At 31.6% G+C, this 19,935-nt stretch overlaps 1 protein-coding gene across 2 annotated transcripts; it reads left to right on the top strand.

Moving 5' to 3' along the window:
* Window positions 1-5,535: 5,535 nt before the first annotated feature.
* Window positions 5,536-12,051, top strand: PSP (3-phosphoserine phosphatase). 2 transcript variants are annotated; one of them, XM_011007035.1, is made up of 9 exons: window positions 5,536-6,025; window positions 7,521-7,750; window positions 8,010-8,142; window positions 8,215-8,322; window positions 9,636-9,729; window positions 10,293-10,442; window positions 10,516-10,569; window positions 11,455-11,583; window positions 11,708-12,051. In XM_011007035.1, the coding sequence occupies exons 2-8, from the start codon at window positions 7,528-7,530 to the stop codon at window positions 11,578-11,580; spliced, it is 888 nt and encodes a 295-aa protein (XP_011005337.1). In that variant the 5' UTR covers window positions 5,536-6,025; window positions 7,521-7,527; the 3' UTR covers window positions 11,581-11,583; window positions 11,708-12,051. The 2 variants fall into 2 exon arrangements, with proteins under 2 accessions (XP_011005337.1, XP_011005336.1); XM_011007034.1 differs by having other exon boundaries at window positions 11,679-12,051.
* Window positions 12,052-19,935: the final 7,884 nt, after the last annotated feature.

Here is a 19,935-nt window from a genome sequence, read left to right as displayed (position 1 = left end):
GAACTGGAAAATAATTAATCAATATTTTATTTTTCTCAACTTTATTAAAATAATGAGAAACAAATATTACAAATTAAAAAGTTGAATGAGAATAAAATTAAAAAAAATATAATTTCATAAATGATCTCAAATAAAATAAATAATAATCAAAATAATAGAAATTAAATCTAAAAAATAAAAAAATAAAGATGAAGAAATTAAAATAATAATAATAAACATTTCATGAATTATTTCAAATAAAATAAGTAACAATCAAAAGAGTGAGAGCCAAATTTGATACATAAAAAAATTCAAAAAAAAATGATAAGGAAAAAGAAAATAACAATTATAAAAATGAGGACCAAAGTTAATATAAAAATTAAATTTTAAGAGATGAAATTGAATAGTAAATTTATATATATATATATATATATATAGCAATCAAAAGTTTGAGAACCAAATTTGATATAATCAACAAATAATATGACATTTCTAATTTTTTCACAACTTTTGAAATGTGTTTTTAGCCCAAATTTTCCAGGAAAACACTTTCTAGGAAACCAAGTGATTAATACTTAAAAGTGTATTTTTATTAAGGTTTTATATCATCATTTTGCACTTGAAGTATCAATAACTTTTTAACTAAAGTATGTTTTATAATAACATATATAATAATATAAGATACCTTTAATTTGTGATAAATGTTCATTTTAAATACAGGTCTATCAATATAAGATACCTTTAATTTATGGTAAATGTTCATTTTAAATGCAGGTCTATCACATAAATGAAAAAATTGATTGATAAATTTAAAAACTGAAATTGAAAGGATAAAGAGATGGTCAAACTTGGAAAAGAGATGTCGATACAGTCCAAACATGAATACTATTCGGTAATTGGGTCATATCTAGAGTTGTAGATCTCGGATTTATATTTACTTTATATGAATGGAAAGATAAAATAAAGGCCTACAACTTTCATATAGAGCTCAAGATTTAAAAAGACAATTTTCAAATCTAAATTGTAGCAACAACAAAGAAGTTCGAATATGTCCTCTAGCCTGAGCACTGTTCAGTATTTGACCCATATCTGAAGTTATAAAAGTCCAAATGACCTTTATTTTTATCCTAAAAAACTAAGACAATTTCCTATAATTTTCATGTTTTCAAATGGTTCCAATTTTGACGTTATCAATGACGTTTCAGGCAGATAAGAGAAGATAATGATTGTCACTAAGTCAAGAGTTGATCACTCACTCATTAATTAGTCACCAAATCAATACCTTCCAATTTTAACCTATAAAAGGAGACATTTGCTATGCATTTAGGCATCTTGGTTTTCATATTAAGATCATGCTCTTGCTTTCTCTTTTTGTATTTTTTGTAATATTTATGCTTTACTTTCATTAATATCAAGTTTATGCCTTTCATTTCCTTTTATTTACTTAGTTAACTTTTATCTTATTTATGTTCTTATTTTGTTTATTTATTTTTCTTTCTTTCATTATGTTTAGTTAAGTTTATTATGTCAAGGTGAAAAGGTCACACTAATGGTGTAAGAATAAGTATAGTGTAAACTTAATATGGACTTTAATGTTTGATACTAACATGTTTTGTATTTGTTATCTTGTTCACTCTTTAATTCTTTGCTTGTTGACATGACTAAAAGATTGATGTCTTCTTCCAAGTGCAGGAATGTCGAAATAATAAATAACCTGGCAAGACCGGGGTCGAACCACAAGGAGGTTAATTGTACAAATTATAAATAACAATAATACAACAACAACAACAACAACAACAACAATAGTAGTAGTAATAATAATAATAGAAGAAGAAGAAGAAGAAGGTGATGAGAACTTTGAGATGGAAAGATTAACATAGGGATTAAACAATGATAATAACAAATGTCAAGGTTAGAGGTTCCACTAATGGTATGTCAAACAAGTATAATATAAACTCTTATTATTCAATTGGAAACCACACACAAAGGAGGTTCCAATCAGATTATATATTGTTAACATGATTACATTAGTCATCTTATTCAATTAACGCTAATACTTGTAAATTTCATCAAGGATTCATGATTATAACTTATGTTAACAACAAATCAAGTTCCTTTCATAGCTCATTTGGACTTCTAGAACTCCAGATATGGGCCAAATACTGAACAGTGTTTGGGCTGGAAGACAGATTCGGGCTTCTTTATTGTTGCTATAATTTGGACTTGAAAATGACCTTTTTAGATCTTGGGCTCCATATGAAAGTTGTAGGCCTATATCTTACCTTTCCATCCATATAAAGTGGACCTAAATCTGAAATCTATAGCTCCAGATATAATCGAATTACCGAACAGTGTTCCGGTTTGGATTGCACCGACATCTCTTTTCTAAGTTTGACCATCTCTTTGTCCTTTCAATTTTAGTTCTTAAATTCATTAATCAATCCTTTCATTTATGTGATAGGTGACACGACTAAAAAGTTGATGTCTTCTCCCAAGTGTAGGAGTGTCGAAGTAATAAATAACCCGGCAAGACCGGGGTCGAACCACAGGGAGGTTAATTGTAACAATAACAATAACAATAACAATAACAATAACAATAACAATACAAATTATAAACAATAATTATAAAATAACAATAACAACAACAACAATAGTAATAATAATAATAATAATAACAATAATAATAATAATAATAATAATAATAATAATAATAATAATAATAAAGAAAGAGAAGAAGAAGAAGATGATGATGATGATGAGAACTTTGAGATGAAATATTAATGTAACAATTAAACAATGATAATAACAAATGTCAAGGTTAGAGGTTCCACTAATGGTATATCAAACAAGTATAGTATAAACTCTTATTATTGAATTGGAAACCACACACAAAGGAGGTTCCAATCAGATTATATATTGTTAACATGATTACATTAGTCATCTTATTCAATTAATGCTAATACTTGTAAATCTCGTCAAGGATTCATGATTATAACTTATGTTAACAACAAATCAAGTTCCTTTCATAACTCAGGTGTCGGTTATACCATACATTATGGGCTATGAAAGTGCCAAGCATTTGTTGTACCAAGTGTTATACAACATAAATCAAGATTAGTCATTTAACAAGCAAAGTATTAAAGAGTGAACAAGATAACAAATATAAAACATGTTAGTATCAAACATTAAAGTCCATATTAAGTTTACATTATACTTATTCTTACACCATTAGTGTAACCTTTTCACCTTGACATAATTAACTTAGCTAGACATAATGAAAGAAAGAAAAAATAGATAAACAAAATAAGAACATAAAAGTTAACTAAATAAAGGAAAGGAAATGAAAGGCATAACCTTAATATTAATGAAAGCAAAGCATAAACATTACAAAAAATACAAAGGGAGAAAGGAAGAGCATGATCTTGATCTGAACACCAAGATGCCTAAATGCATGGCAAATACCTCCTTTTATAGGCCAAAATTGGGAACTATTGATTTGATGACTAATTGATAAGTGGGTGGCCAACTTTTGACTTGGTGACAATCCTTATCTTCTCTTGTTTGCCCAAAACGTCATTGATAACGTCAAAAGTAGAGCAAGTTGCAAACATGAAAGTTGTAGAGAATTGTCTCAGCTTTCTGGTGTAAAACATTCAGCTCATTTGGACTTCTAGAACTCCAGATATGTCCAAAATACCGAACAGTGCTCGGGCTGGAAGACAGATTCGGGCTTCTTTGTTGTTGCTACAATTTGGACTTGATAATGACCTTTTTAGATCTTGGGCTCCATATAAAAGTTGTAGGCCTATGTCTTACCTTTCCATCCATATAAATTGGACCTAAATCTGAGATCTGTAGCTCCAGATATGACCCAATTACCGAACAGTGTTCTGGTTTGGATTGCACCGACATCTCTTTTCTAAGTTTGGCCATCTCTTTATCCTTGCAATTTAAGTTCTTCAGGTTATCAATCAATCCTTTCATTTATGTGATAGGCCTGCATTAAAAATAGACATTTACCACAAATTATAGGTATCTTATATTATTAGATACATTATTATAAAACATATTTTAGTTAAGGAGTTATTGATATTTCAAGTGCAAAATGATGATATAAAACCATGATAAAAATGCACTTTTAAGTACTAATCAATAGGCCTGCATTTAAAATGAACATTTACCATAAATTAAAGGTATCTTATATTATTAGATACGTTATTGTAAAACATGCTTTAGTTAAGGAGTTATTGATACTTCAAGTGCAAAATGATGAAATAAAACCTTGATAAAAATGTACTTTTAAGTACTAATCACTTGTTAAATAATTAATCTAGATTTATATTGTATAACACTTGGTACAATAAATACTTAACACTCTCATAGCCCATACTATATAGTATAACCGATATCTGAGCTATGAAAGGAACTCGATTTGTTGTTAACATAAGTTATAATTATGAATGCCTAACGAAATTTACAAGTATTAGCATTAATCGAATAAGATAAGTAATGTGATCATGTTAACAATTTATAATATGATTGGAACCTCATTTGTGTGTGGTTTCCAATTGAATAATAAGAGTTTATACTATACTTGTTTGATATAGTATTAGTGGAACCTCTAACCTTGACATTTGTTATTATCATTATTTAATCATTATATTAATATTTCATCTCAAAATTCTTATCATGCTTGATTTAGATAAAAGTATATTAAATAAAGAGAAACCATTTATCATTCTTTAAGGAAAACAAATATTCCCTTCTCTCTTTTTCTTAAAATTTTTACTTAAAATCAAACATTGCTTTACTCTCAATGCAGTCGTCATATTTCTTAAAATCATGATGCTATGAATCCCAGCATAGAAACCCCAACGAAGATTCCCTCTTTCCCCTCTTTCGCCCACCATTCATGACTGCAATAGATTTTGATTAATCTATTTAGTTGATTATATAATTTAACTAATTCATGTAAAATAAAAATATAGTATAATAAAAAATAATTAAATTTAATTAATTTATTAGGTTAACTCATAATTCAAAGAAACTGCTAAAACTTGATATAATCTTTTTTTTAAACATGTTTTTCTTTTAATCAAAAACTTTTTTTATATTTTTTAATTGATTGTTAATTTTTTTTTAAATTTATTATATAAATATTAAAAAAATATTTTATTTTTTTAATGTAAAATTTAAAGATTTTTAATATATATATTTTATATTTATAAAAAAAATATTTTTTTAATGGAATTTAATTTTTTTTTAGTATATATATATTAACGACAAAAATATTATATATTTTTAATATAAAATAATTTTTTTTTAATTTAAATAATTTAATTTAAAAAAATAATATAATATCATTTTAACGTGTAATAAAAAAAATTTTAATTTTTTTTAAAATTTTATTATTTATAATATTTATAGTTTATATTCATATTATTTTTTAATTTTTAAATAAAATATTAAAATTTTAAATATTTTTTTATTTTTTTAGATTAATTCGTATTAATCTAAATTAATTTACGTAATTTATGACCAGTGGATCAACTCGGATCGAGTTTTATAAATATGAAAAAAGCACATCAATTTCTGATACCTAATTCTTCTTTTCTGGGAAAAAATGCAGAGGAAAAGCAACAATGTTTGGTAGAAATTAAGAACCCAACTTCTAAAAACGACTCCAACTGAAAGATCTCCTTCTCTTTCTCCCATCACCCTGCCTGCAAGAACAAACCGAAACCCATCAATCCTTCCTCCACCATTTCAAAGAACGAACCACCAGCATTGGAGCCCCACACACCATTCTCTGTTGAAGCCATCTTCCCAAAACAGCCACCCAAAACAACACGATACCCCATCGATTACCATTTCGCCTTCAAATAAGTGACCAAACTCTATACCAGAAGTCAATTATGTTAGCAGCTGAAGTGCAAGCATCACGAGTTCATAGCCGGACCACCTGCCAACAATTGTAACAGAGCTCCTAAACGCAGTCAGAATCGGAATCGGCTCTTGCTGAGTTTATTTGGACGGAATCCCAAAGGTAAAAGTCTTTTTGTTTTCTCATTTGCATATTGAACCATAGCTTCTGGGAATGTTTAGTTTTATTGTTGATGCAAGCAGAGCTTGCTGTGATACCTTAGTGTATTATTTGCTCGAGGATGGGATAGGTAATATACTAGTCTGATTGCTGTCTCTGTGCGTGTGCCTTTGATGTGAAGATAGGAAAATCAGTTCATGTTTAAAAGAAAAAAAGAAGAAGAAAGAAAACAAGTTCAGGATCTGCTATTTAACCGCATGGATTTGAAAATGGTTAATAGGATTTAACACATAATAAACCTAATGAATCTTTATAATTTGAGTTGTATGACAATGTTTATTTAATTATCTTCCATTTAGTTTGTGGTTTGAATGTGTGTGCCCTTATATTCTGGTGTGATTGATTGTGGGTGAAATCTCGTGGGGAGATTAATATTGGGACGCTTGAAAAAATCCAATAGGCTTACTTGTTTGTTCTATTGCATGTGTTGATTGATTTTTATTGTAATGATATAAGTCAGATTCTTTGCTTTATCTTGGGAATATTTGAGTATGGAAACAGATTCAATTTTGATGATTAATACATGGTTTTTGGAGTGTGTTGTATGTATGGTGTCTCAAAAGTTAGAGACCTGAGACCAATGTTACTCATTAATGACAGAATCATACTTATTTGTTTGTTTAAAGTAGTTATGGGGTTGCTGCAATTCTCTTTGATTTGGCATAAACCTGTTTGAAATGCTTTTAGGATAACAAAAATGCGTTTTATTTTTCTTGTGCACCTTGATTAGGTTGACCGTTGAGTTTTCATTTAATATTTACATAATTTGGTTTGAAAAGCTTTTGAAAAGTGATTGCCATTTCCCTTCTCTTGCTTTACTTGAACTTAATTGAAAACTTGTCTTTGGGTCTTCCGAAGCATAAAAAATTGGCTGCGATTTGGTTTTGGATCAAAAACTTGTGTTGATGCATTCTTGGGGTTCTAAAACAGTGTTAATTTGGATTTAAAAGTTGGTTTAATTTTCAATTGCTCTGTATTTATTTTCCCTTAAGTTCCACCTTATTAACGTAAGTTTTCCTTGGATTTGGTGTGAGTTGGTTTGCTTGGATGGTGCTTTCATACGGCCCTAGACTTGGAGGACTGTTTTGAACATGTATTTTAAATTTGTAGGCTTATTTAATATGGGCTGTAGTATTTAGAAGTTCAGGATTTAGTTTCGCGTTTTGATAATTGTAGGGACTGTGTTTGTTTTTTTTTTTTTTTATATATATATATATATATAAGTTTCCCTTGTAGACATGGACCAATTTGGACTCCACTTATTCTTTTATTTATTCATTGGGTTTATAATATGTTTGCTTGAGGCCCATTGAGTGATTATGGAGTGTGATGGCAATGGGCTTGGACCAAGGGTCCTATTGTTTAATTTGCAATTCTATTTTGGCTGGGAGGCCCTAGGAATAATTTGTTTATTTCTGTTTTTGTTGGTTGGACACAGATAATTGATGGAAGGCTTGTTGCACTCTCGAATCAACCCCATTCATGCTACTCCTAAACAATATCACTCTCGTCTTGTACCAGCATTTTCGCTTTTTTTGTCAAAGAATTTCACCAAATCTCCAGTTTTGTTTATGAAAGGTCATCGATCATTCAATTCTGTTGTTGCTTCTGTTCGGCCTTTGGACGCCTCTGGTGTAGGCCACTTTGACAATACCCTGTCATCCAAAGGTTATAATTACTGCTTTTTTGTTATTTGATGAAATGGTTTGTTTATTTAATTAGTTGAGTTTAATATTCACTGAGTTGAGGCCTTATGCACATGAATGGAGGTGTGGGAGTGTTATTCACAGAATGAAGAAACTCTAGTGAATTTGGTTATGAATGAAACTAGTATTTAAGGATTGGTGAGGGCATTCATTGACTCTTTCAATTTCTAAAGCATTGCCATCATGTTGCTGTAATTGTTGGGTTTTTTCTTTTGTGACAGTCATTCTTCAACTTTGGAGAAGTGCTGATGCTGTGTGCTTTGATGTGGATAGCACGGTGTGCCTGGATGAGGGCATTGATGAACTTGCAGAGTTTTGTGGAGCTGGAAAGGCTGTTGCAGATTGGACTGCAAGGTTGATTTCTATTGTCATTTGTTAAAACTAGAATTGTTGATAAGATCTGATTTGAAAATTGGATTTATCTAGGGCAATGGGTGGTTCTGTTCCCTTTGAGGAGGCCTTGGCTGCAAGATTATCTCTGTTCAAACCTTCCTTACCACAAGTTCAAGAATTTCTTGAGACGAGGCCCCCAAAGTATGTTAAATACTTGATTTTTAGTTACTTCTTTTTGGCTCTTTGGGTGTTTCAAGAGTTTGCACAATTCTATAAGAACAGCAGTTTGCTTATCATTTCATTGGATGGGAAAATTGTTAGTGCCATGTGTAGTTTTTCTATTTTTGTTGTCACGAAATGCTAAACTTTTAGGAAGGTTCCAAAAACACAATAAATGCAGTCCAAATTCCACGCTTATGTATCATGTTTTTTCCTCTGTAGGGCATAGTTTCTTATATATCAGCTAGTTCTTATATCATGTAGCATGTTTGTTACTTTTAAATTCAGCTTGACTAGTTTCAATGAAGTTTTAATACCACACTATGGCTATTTGATTCATTTTCCTCAATTCTATATGCTTTATATTTAATAAAAGCAATTTCTTGTATCTCAAGTCATAAAATTGAAAACCAAAATGCTTCCATTTGCTCAATATTAGAAGAACAACTGTTTTCTTATCGTTTCATTGGAAGGAAAAATTGGTAGCGCCATTTGTAGTTTTTCTATTTTTGTTGTCACCAAATGCCAAATTCCACACATATGTAGCATGTTTGTTCCTTTGTAGGGCATAGTTTCTTATTTATCAGTTAGTTCTTATATCACGTAGCATGTTTGTTACTTTTAAACCCAGCTCAACTTGTGTCAATGAAGTTTTAATACCACGCTATGGCTATTTGATTCATTTTCGTCAATTCTATATGCTATTATATTTAATACAAGCATTTTTTCTTGTATCTCTAGTCATAAAATTGAAGACCAAAATTCTTCCATTTGATCATAACTTTGTTTGAATGGTTGTTGAGGATCATGAGAAGTATGATAGTTTCATTGCACATTGACCAAAACTAGTGTTTTGTATTCATGTCTTTAAGTATTTTTGTCAATTGAAAGACAATGCTTAATTTTTTGCATGAAGGTTTATGATGCCATACCCCACCTTATGATATTCAATATTTTCCTTTATGACATCTTTTTATACATTTTGGAAAACTAGTATCAGCCAAATCATTTTCATATAATGCTTAATTGGATCCAGTTGTTAATCTTATCCATGAAGACTGTATATAACTCGTTTCATTGTCAAACAATCTAGCTATCTTATCTTTTATTGTGTAAATCATCTTAAAATGCTTGTTTTACCCCCTGAGACCAGATTTGTACTTTTATCACTAATTTTTTGCAACAAAAGTATCTACTTTTCCCCTTTGTTTCAACTGCCACCCCATAACTTCGTTTGACTTGGCAAATTTAATTAAATCAAAGACTCTTAACTGTTTCTGATTTTTATTCTCTAGGATTTCTCCTGGCATAAATGAGTTAGTCAAGAAGCTGAAGGCTAAGAAGACACATGTTTATCTGATCTCTGGAGGCTTTCGTCAAATGATCAATGTATGCTACTGTAGTACAGAATTTTGTCTTTGCATTAAGGCCTTTTTTTTTTTTTTTGGTTTGCCCTGGGATTCATCAGATTGAAATCTTTTAGCTATAATTCATAAACTTGGAATAGCTTGGAGTAACTTGATGATATTACAATGACCGTACAAAACCGTTGCACATGTTGTCATGCCAAACAACTTTGTGGTATCATTTTAGCCATATATTTCTAAGCTTTATTAGATACAAGAGTTGTACCATCAACAGCAATGTTTCATGAATTGCCTGTGAGGCATATTGCATGCCCAGATATGTTCTGACAGGAAATTATTTACATTGATAAACACAGGTTTTTTTATGGCAGATGCTTCATGAATTTGTGCTACAAGATTTGGTGGTGTTCTAAAAGCAATATGTTATCATTGATCAGTATACTAATAATTTATCCTTTATTTTCTGACTGTGATGTTTCCTCCTTCAAATACACATAATCCTATAATCTTATGCCAAAAATTCAGATAGTTCACGTTGTATTTTACTGAATTTATATCTGAAAAAAATAAAAATCCTCTGTGTAGCCTGTTGCATCAATCCTTGGTATTCCACCCGAAAACATATTTGCAAACCAGCTACTCTTTGGAAGTTCTGGGGAGTTTGTAGGGTTTGATGTGAATGAGCCTACTTCCAGGAGTGGAGGAAAAGCAACGGCAGTTCAGAAAATAAGGAAGGTCAGTCCTGTAGCTTTCCACCTCATGTTGTTTTCTGACAATACATGCAAAGCTGATTATATTGGTTCATCAGATCCATGGATACAAGGCTCTGGTTATGATTGGGGATGGTGCCACAGATCTTGAGGTATGTAAATTCAATGGAACTTCCAAATTGTGAAGCAAATCAGATGCTGATGTTTTGAGTCCATATTCAGCACATAAATTACAAGAAAATTGTGACGAGCTCAACCTGCCTTTATTGTGAAGCAAATTGCTTTGTTAATGTGGTCAAACTGGGAATTTTGGTTGTCTAAGTGATTTTTGTTTTTTTCATAAAGTGTTTCCATAGGGTCGGTATCCTCTCATGCTCCATAGGACATGATATGGTTAATTTAGTAGCTAATATTTACTAAATAAATGAAAAATCAAGCTAGTGTGTAACCATGTATTGATACTTGCTTTTAATGTATTCTTTTACCTTTTGTAATTGAAAATCTAAAAACTGAAAGAATGATTAAGACAAATCTTAATAAAAAAAATAAAGACTCTTGTATTGGGAAATCAGTCCCATACGAGGGACCTAGGGTTCTTTCCATTTAATGTCCACGCTGAAATTCACGCTTTACTGCCATGATTTGAAGTTTATTCTTGAGAAAGTGGAAATCGATGCCAACATAAAAGCATTGGCCCAATAAACAATACATGTTTCTTACATTTCCCCATCTATGTGAATCTTAAAAATTATTTCATAAACTCACGTTGGATAAGTGCCAAAAGATCTTAAAGGCTTGTATCACTTTGTCTTTCCTTTTATTGTTCTAAATTAAAGAAGAATTAGAATTGTATATCAAAGGTAAGTGTAATAAAATAGCGTAATTTAAAGTTCATTAGTTTGTAAGCAAGAACTTTATAACACCGTAGCCTATCATTGATTTTTAAAGGCTTGGATTGAAAGAGTGATATATTTAGTTATTGAAAAATCTCAATCTGTTTTGATCCAACTTAAGATTATTTATTTATTTCTATATAGGCTCGTAAACCAGGAGGCGCTGACTTGTTTATTTGCTATGCCGGTGTTCAACTTCGAGAGGCTGTTGCTGTGAAAGCTGATTGGCTGGTTTTCAATTTTGCAGATCTGATCAATTCCTTGGAATAGCTTGTAATATTCCAAGTTCATTTTATACTTTCCCTTGGTATTCAATTTCCCTACTCAATTGCCTCTGTTTGACAAGTGTTCTTTTTTTTTTTTTGGGGGAAATCACTTGTGATTTGAGCAAATACAGGGAATTTACTGTTCATATGAGAGCATCGATCAAGAAGAATCAGCATTTGGTTTCCTTCTCATGCTCCTATTATATAGATTAAGCCTCTGTTGACCAATCAAAAGTATTTCCCCATGGAACTGTGATGGGATGCAAATGGGAGAGTTCCGTGTTAATTTTTCTCGTTCACTATTTTGTACATCATCATGATGCTACATATCTGAACTGATGGTGCGGTTTTTTTGCAATTATACTTGTTTGTGGAATGCTAAATTGTACACGCAACTTGATTCTGGAAATACCACCAGCCCATTGATATTTTGCGATTATTTATGTGGAATACCAAAATCTTGGTGTGTTTTATATACGCAACTTCATTCTGGAAATATCACCCGCTCACGACCCTCTCTGCGAAGGGTAGTCCTTGCTGGAATCAGATTAGGAGTGTGTGTTTTCTGTGGACCTCGTAACCTGGCCTTTCTTCAGATGCAATATTGGAACTCCAATGATCAATCTCATGGCAACTGGGATTTTTGGATGTTTTGCAGTTAACACTTCTTTGCATGTGTACTATTAAAGTATTGAATAGCATTTCCTTTTCTAAACTGTGATGGATTGTTTGAATTATTTATAAATGAACAAATTTGAATAGTAATTAGAAAAAAAAATAGAAAGTTATTATTATTATTATTATCATTATTATGGGTAAATTAGTTTGTTGATAAACTTAATTACTTCAATTTGAATCATCTTTTAATATTTATTATTCCCTTGGCTCCAATTTTATTTGCTTCATCAATTTTAGAAGGTTGAACAGAAATTAATTTTGAATTTTTTAATTGATTCTAATGATTAAAAAGTTTCAAAATTAAGTTTTTACTTTTCTTACCTGTTTTCGTTCAATTTTAATCTAATATAAATTAAAGAAAAGATTAGTAAAAAATGTGTTAAATTGACTTTTGAAAAGTCAAGTGTAAAATTGGATTGACAAAGTACTTAGTAGTGAGGATAAGAACTCTCTGTTTCTTCCCAACTTATCAATTCACCATGGATATATGTAGGCCTAGTTCACCCAATTTTTAGCCTCATTTTTCTTGAAGTGGTAGGCTAGTTCAATCTTACCTATTCATTCACTTGCTTGTTGATCAATAACAGGGTCCTAAGATCAGGGTCCCCATGTTATAAAATATTCTACAAGGCATTACACTGAATGATAGGTTATTGCCATCGGGAATAAGGTTGTTTGGCCATGTAATTGGTCTGTGGTTGCCTGGTATACTTATGGGGCGACTAATGTATTAGTGGTGACAATGCCTAGGTTTAAAATCAAAAAATAGGGATGCGTTCCCTAATAATAAAGCAATGCTAGTAATAGCAAATGTTTCTTAGCCTCAACAAAATCAGAGTAATCAGAGCATATGTCCACCTATACAGGGCTATAGTTGTTGTAATGCTTGACGCTAGTATTTTAAAAGTACTAGTGTTTTGCTTAATGGGTGAAACTAATTATCTTGGTTAATAAGATTAATTACCTTGGTTAATAGGACTAGTTGCTAACAAATGGACAATTTGAGAAACCAATTAATTTGGTAATAAAACAAAAAACTCGGTTTGGGCCAGAGAGGACTTTGATATGTCTTTAAATTGTGCTAATTGTAAGGTGAAGGGTAAAATAAAAAATTAAATGTTAGTAATTAATATAGTAAATATATAGAAGAGATAATAGTAAATAATCATGAGGTAAGAAATTGAGATAAGAAAAGTAGGTGCTGGTCTTAAAGATTAAGGAGCTAGAGCTTATTTCAATTCCTCAAGCTAAGAAAAGAGATTCAGTATTATGGAAGGGTATTTGCAAAGTGTGGCTTTTTGTCCCACGAGGTTTAAATTGGGCTTTGGGATGTGGAAGTAAGATGTTATTTTGAAGGGACTTCTAATTAGAAGGATATGACTGTTTGAATCAGCATACTATTTCTATTTAGGATATTCCTAAGAATTTCTTGAAGTGCTCGGTAGCTGATATGGTGGATGATGAAGGCCAATGGTAATGAGAAACATTTGCTCATTTTCTCCCATTCCATGTGGTTATGGTCTTGGCTAGGTTACAATCCTCCTACTTCATATATGGGAGGCGACAAGGCTTATTAGAGGCATTTTAAAGGTGGAAATTTCTCAATTAAATTAGCCTCCTAGATTCAAAAAGAGAGTAGAGATGCTCAACAACAATGTGACCCTTTATGGAAGATCATCTAGCATTGGAAGGGATTAGAAAGAGTGAAAATCTTCTTTTGGACAATAACTCATGGGATCATTATGAAAATTGAGGTTAGATAGAGAAGGAAAATCACTATTAACCCATTTTTTGACAGAGATGAAAACAATCATTTATGTTCTTCGAGACTGCCCAAAAGCACCTTGGGTTTGGGATAGAATTGTTGAAGTTGGAGAAAGGCAGGCATTCTACTATGATATCTGGTACACCTGGTTAGTTAATAATTTAAGAAGTAATCTTCTGAAATCTATGAGAAATGATTGGGGGATTGAATTCAGGATTGTTTTGTGGTAGATTTGAAAGGAGAGAAACCAATGAATTTTTGGTTCTATAGTAAACTCTTTCCATAGTGTTCACGCAATCAGGAGGCTAGTTGGTGATATCAATTAAATTATATGGGGATAATCTAGATATAGAATAAATATCAAGCATATGGTTTCTATAAGGTAAAGATACCCTCTAACAGATTGAATGAAGATTAATATGGATGGTTGTAGTAAGGGGAACCCAGGGATGGCTGGAATTAGTGCAGTCACTAGGGATGATATAGGATGGTAGATTATGGGTTTTGCTTTTAATATTAGAATCTGTACGTTAGCATGTGTTGAATAATGGGCAATTACAAATGCAAACAACTTAAAGTTAGCTTAGTCTAAAGGATTTCAAAACTTTATTTTGGAATCTAATTTGACCTTGGTGGTTGATTTATTCACTATACAAGAATTATAGTTTAATTATGTAGCTTATAGAGTTATTAGTAAAAGATTGGGAGGTGCATATGTTCCATATTTATAGGAAAGCATTTAGTAATGGATTGGCATGCTAATTATGGTTTAACAATGAGGTTTTTTTTTTATAGACCTTTTAGTTCCCTAAATGACTTTCCTATAAATTTTTTTTCGCAATTTATATCATGATCTGATTAAGTTAATCTTACTTTGTTTAATTTAATTTAGCTTTTAGCCTTGATTTTAACAAGAAATATTAAAAATCATTGTATATAAAATTAATTGTATTTGGTATTGAGAATTTAGAGGAAACTTTATCAGATTTGTGTGTGTGTAATCTTGTACTTTTAATGATAATAAAGCATGTACACATGGAATGTTGATTAGTACTTAAAAGTGTATTTTTATCATGGTTTTATATCATCATTTTGCACTTGAAGTATCAATAACTTCTTAACTAAAGCATGTTTTATAATAATATATCTAATAATATAAGATACCTTTAATTTGTGGTAAATGCTCATTTTAAATGCAGGTCTATCACATAAATGAAAGGATTAATTGATGACTTTAAGAACTTAAATTGCAAGGGCAAAGAGATGACCAAAATTAGAAAACAGATGTCGGTGCAATCCAAACCGGAACACTGTTCGGTAATTGGGTCATATCTGGAGCTATAGATCTCAGATTTAGGTTTACTTTATATGGATGAAAAGCTAAGACATAGGCCTACAACTTTCATATGGAGCCTAAGATCTAAAAAGGCCATTTTCAAGTCCAAATTATTGCAACAACAAAGAAGCCCGAAGCTATCCTCCAGCCCGATCACTGTTCAGTATTTTGACCATATCTAGAGTTCTAGAAGTCCAAATGAGCTGAATGTTTTACACAAGAAAGCTGAGACAATTACCTACAACTTTCATGTTTTTGAGTGGATCCAATTTTGAAGTTATCAATGATGTTTTGGGCAGACAAGAGAAGATAAGGATTGTCACCAAGTCAAGAGTTGACTACCCACTCATCAATTAGTCATCAAATTAATAGTTTTCAATTTTGGCCTATAAAATGAGGTATTTGCCATGTATTTAGGTATCTTGGTCTCCAGATCAAGATCATGCTTTTGCTTTCTCTCTTTTAATTTTTTTTATAATGTTTATGTTTTGCTTTCATTAATATCAAGTTTATGCCTTTCATTTCCTTTCATTTACTTAGTTAACTTTTATCTTCTTTATGTTCTTATTTTGTTTATTTATTTTTCTTTCTTTCATAATATCTAGCTATGTTTATTATGTCAAGGTGAAAAGGTTACACTAATGGTGTAAGAATAAGTATAATGTAAACTTAATATGGACTTTAATTTTTGATACTAACATGTTTTGTATTTGTTATCTTGTTCACTCTTTAATACTTTGCTTGTTAAATAACTAATCTTGATTTATGTTGTATAACATTTGGTACAACAAATGCTTGGCATTTTCATAGTTCATACTGTATGGTATAACCGACACCTGAGCTATGAAAGGAACTTGATTTGTTGTTAACATAAGTTATAATCATGAATGGTTGACGAGATTTACAAGTATTAGAATTAATTGAATAAGATGACTAATGTAATCATGTTAACAATCTATAATCTGATTGGAACCTCCTTTATGTGTGGTTTCCAATTGAATAATAAGAGTTTATATTATACTTGTTTGACATACCCTTAGTGGAATCTCTAACCTTGACATTTGTTATTATCATTGTTTAATCATTACATTAATATTTCTTCTCCAAGTTCTCATCTTGTTCTCCTTCTTTTTCTTTATTATTATTATTATTAGTAGTCGTATTATTATTATTATTATTGTTGTTGTTGTTGTTATTGTAATTGTTATTGTTGTTGTATTATTGCTATTTATAATTTGTACAATTAACCTCCCTGTGGTTCGAACCCGGTCTTGCCGGGTTATTGATTACTTCGACACTCCTGCACTTGGGAGAAGACATCAATCTTTTATTCATGTCAAGTTTTTGGCGCCGTTGCCGGGGAGGTAAGTTTTGTATAAATTATAATATTTATTTTATTTTCTCTTTTCTCTTTTCTTCTATATAACTTTGTTTCTTTTCTCTTGTTTTCTTCTTCCTTTTATTCTATTCTTACACGTGCATGAGAGTGTGGTCACGTACATCAAGTGGTAGACTTTGTAGGCTATCCTCATCATTTTCAGAAAATATGGCCGAAGAAGATAATCAATAACTTCATAATGAGAATAATGAGAATAACCGTGCTAGAACACTTAGAGACCACATGAATCCCATAAGAACAAGTGCACCATTATGCATAGTTTTTCCTCCCGATGCATCTCATTTTAATTTTAAATCAGGCATTATTCAACTTTTACCTTCTTTTCATGGCTTAGAATTAGAAAATCCATACTTGTAGTTAAGGGAATTTGAGGAGGTCTGCAACACATATAATAATTTAAATTGTAACATGAACACCATCATGTCTGCAACACATATAATAATTTAAATTGTAGCATGAACACCATCAGATTAAAGCTTTTTCCTTTTTCATTAAAAGATAAAGCTAAAACATGGCTACAAAATTTAAGACCAGGATTCATTCGTGCTTGGGATGAAATGCAAGAACAGTTTTTAAATAAGTTTTTTCCATCTCACAGAACAAACTCTTTCAAAAGACAAATCACCACTTTCACTCAAAAACTAGGAGAAACATTTTACCAATGTTGGGATAGGCATCGAGACTTGCTTAGTACTTGCCCTCATCATGGTTTTGAAACATGGAGATTAGTTTCACATTTTTATGAAGGGTTAACACCTAGAGATAAGTAAATAGTTGAATTGATGTGCAATGGAACTTTTGAAGATAAAGAACCTGATGAAGCAATGAAGTACTTAGACTTGTTAGCTGAAAATGCTCAAAATTGGGGCACCGCGGGTACTTATGAGGCACCGAGTAAAACTCAACCTCATATATGTAGTGCAGGTATGTACAACCTTAGGGAAGATCATGACCTTCAAGCCAAGTTTGCATCTTTAGCTAGAAAAGTCGAGGCACTAGAATTAAAAAAGAGTGGTCAATTAAAATCGGTTGAAAACATTGTGTGTCAAATCTGTGAAACAAATAAACACTCAACCAATGATTGTCCAACCTTGCCTTCTTTTAAGGAATGTCTCCATGAACAAGCCCATGTTTTAAACAATTTCCAAAGGCCCAACCATAACCCATACTCGCAAATATACAACCCTGGTTGGAGAAATCACCCAAATTTTAGTTTGAATAGTGAGAACAACAATGGATAAACTTCACAACCACCGTTTTAGGCACACCAAAATTTCCAAAATTCTCATGGATATGCACCTCTTTATGCTCCACCTCCTAGAAGAAATTTTGAGGAAACTTTGTATGCATTTATTGAAAAGCAAGAGACAATCAACACTCAAGTTGCTCAAAGCATAACAGATTTTAAAGATACTCTTGTAAAATTCACATTTGCTCTTAGTTTTCAAGAGAAAGGTAAGTTTCCATCTTAACCACAGCAAAATCCCAAGGAGCAATACAATGCAAATACAAGTAGTTTTGGAAGTCAACACATGGATCAAGTCAAATCAGTCATCACTCTTCGTAGTGGTAAGGTTATTAAAAAACTCACTCTTGAACCTTGTGAGAAAGATGATGAGTCAATCTCTAAGGGTAAGGAAGGGGTTGAATCTGAATATTGCAAGGAAAAGACTGATTCCCTGCCAGCACTTCCATTCCCTCATGCCATGACCAATCAGGAAGAAATCAAGGATGAAAAAGGCACCGAAAATGTTGATGCAGATCTTTTATCAAAAGTGATAACAGATTCAACACCCGACATCACACCAATCGATGATTATTTTCCTGATGAATCTCTACTTTCTCTTAGTTCAATGCCTTGGTTTGCTAAAAATATCAATTTTCTTGCTTCAAGATTTTTGCCAGCTCACTGAAGTATCGAAGATGAAAGAAAATTTTTGAGCAACGTGCAAAATTTTTATTGGGATGACCTTTACTTATTCAATTATTATCCTGATCAAATATTTCAAAGATGCATTCCCGACAATGAGGTAAGTAATTTCATTAAATTTGTCACTCTAAGGCATGTGGAGATCATTTCTCGTCAAAAAACAGGATTGTAGAAATCTTACAAAGCAGATTTTATTAGCCTACCATATTCAAGGAATCACATGCATTCCGAAAAACCTGTGAAAATTGTCAAAAGGTGGGATTTATTTCAAAACACAGAGAGTCTTTAGATAATCTTCTATTGACTCTAAAGTCTCATCATAGTCGAGATAAGCATTGTGCAATTCATGACTTATGAACCCATTTTCATAAAGAACATGCTAGACATAGTCTTGGGAATCTGACTAAAAAAGATCCTATTTGCCAGTTTTTAAGAAAGCTGGATGAGAAGCCTATCCCTGACCCATAGAGGGCGTTTAAGCCGTTCTTGGATGTAAAACCAAGGGAAGATGTGAGCCACAATCACAACTACCTGTACATACACATGCTTTTTCAAAAGAAAATAAATAAATAAATAAAAAGAGAGAGAGAGAGAGTGTGAGACTCTAGCTGACCTACATATAGGTGTTATGATTGCCTTTCTAATTTCTCATCTATAAAACCTTCTCTTCCTTCCTTTCATTTCTACTCAACCCATACATTCAACAAATACAGAAGTGTGTAGAAATGGCAAGTTCCTCAAGTCATCATATAAGAAATATTTGTGTTTTCGGTGGATCTAGTCCTGGGAAAGAAAAGGAGTTTTTAGAATCAACAAATCATCTTGGTCAAGTGCTAGCTGAGAGAAAGATTCATTTAGTGTATGGGGGAGGCAGTCTTGGGTTAATGGGAGGTGTGTCAATAGCTATATTTTTAGGAGGTAGTTAAGTTTTGGGGGTCGTCCCCGAAGCTTTAGCACAAGGGGACATCATTGGAAAAAAAATTGGAGAGGAACTTCAGGTCTCCACAATGTCAGCTCGAATGAATACAATGTTTAACCATGCTGATGCCTTCATTGCTTTACTAGGTGGTCTAGGCACATTGGAAGAGATCTTTTATATTTCCTCTTGGGCTCAATTGCACATTCACCATAAACCCATAGGTTTGTTAAATGTTAATGGTTATTATGATAAGTTGTTGTCTTTTCTTGATCATGCTGTGGAACAGGAATTTCTAACATCTTCTGCACGACAAAAATCATAATCTCTACTGT

The sequence above is a fragment of the Populus euphratica genome, unplaced genomic scaffold (assembly GCF_000495115.2).
Source record: "Populus euphratica unplaced genomic scaffold, PopEup_1.0 scaffold298.1, whole genome shotgun sequence".
NCBI classification, from domain to species: domain Eukaryota; kingdom Viridiplantae; phylum Streptophyta; class Magnoliopsida; order Malpighiales; family Salicaceae; genus Populus; species Populus euphratica.
The sequence above is the reverse complement of the archived record's forward strand: the minus strand, read 5'-3'. Positions and strand labels throughout refer to the sequence as shown.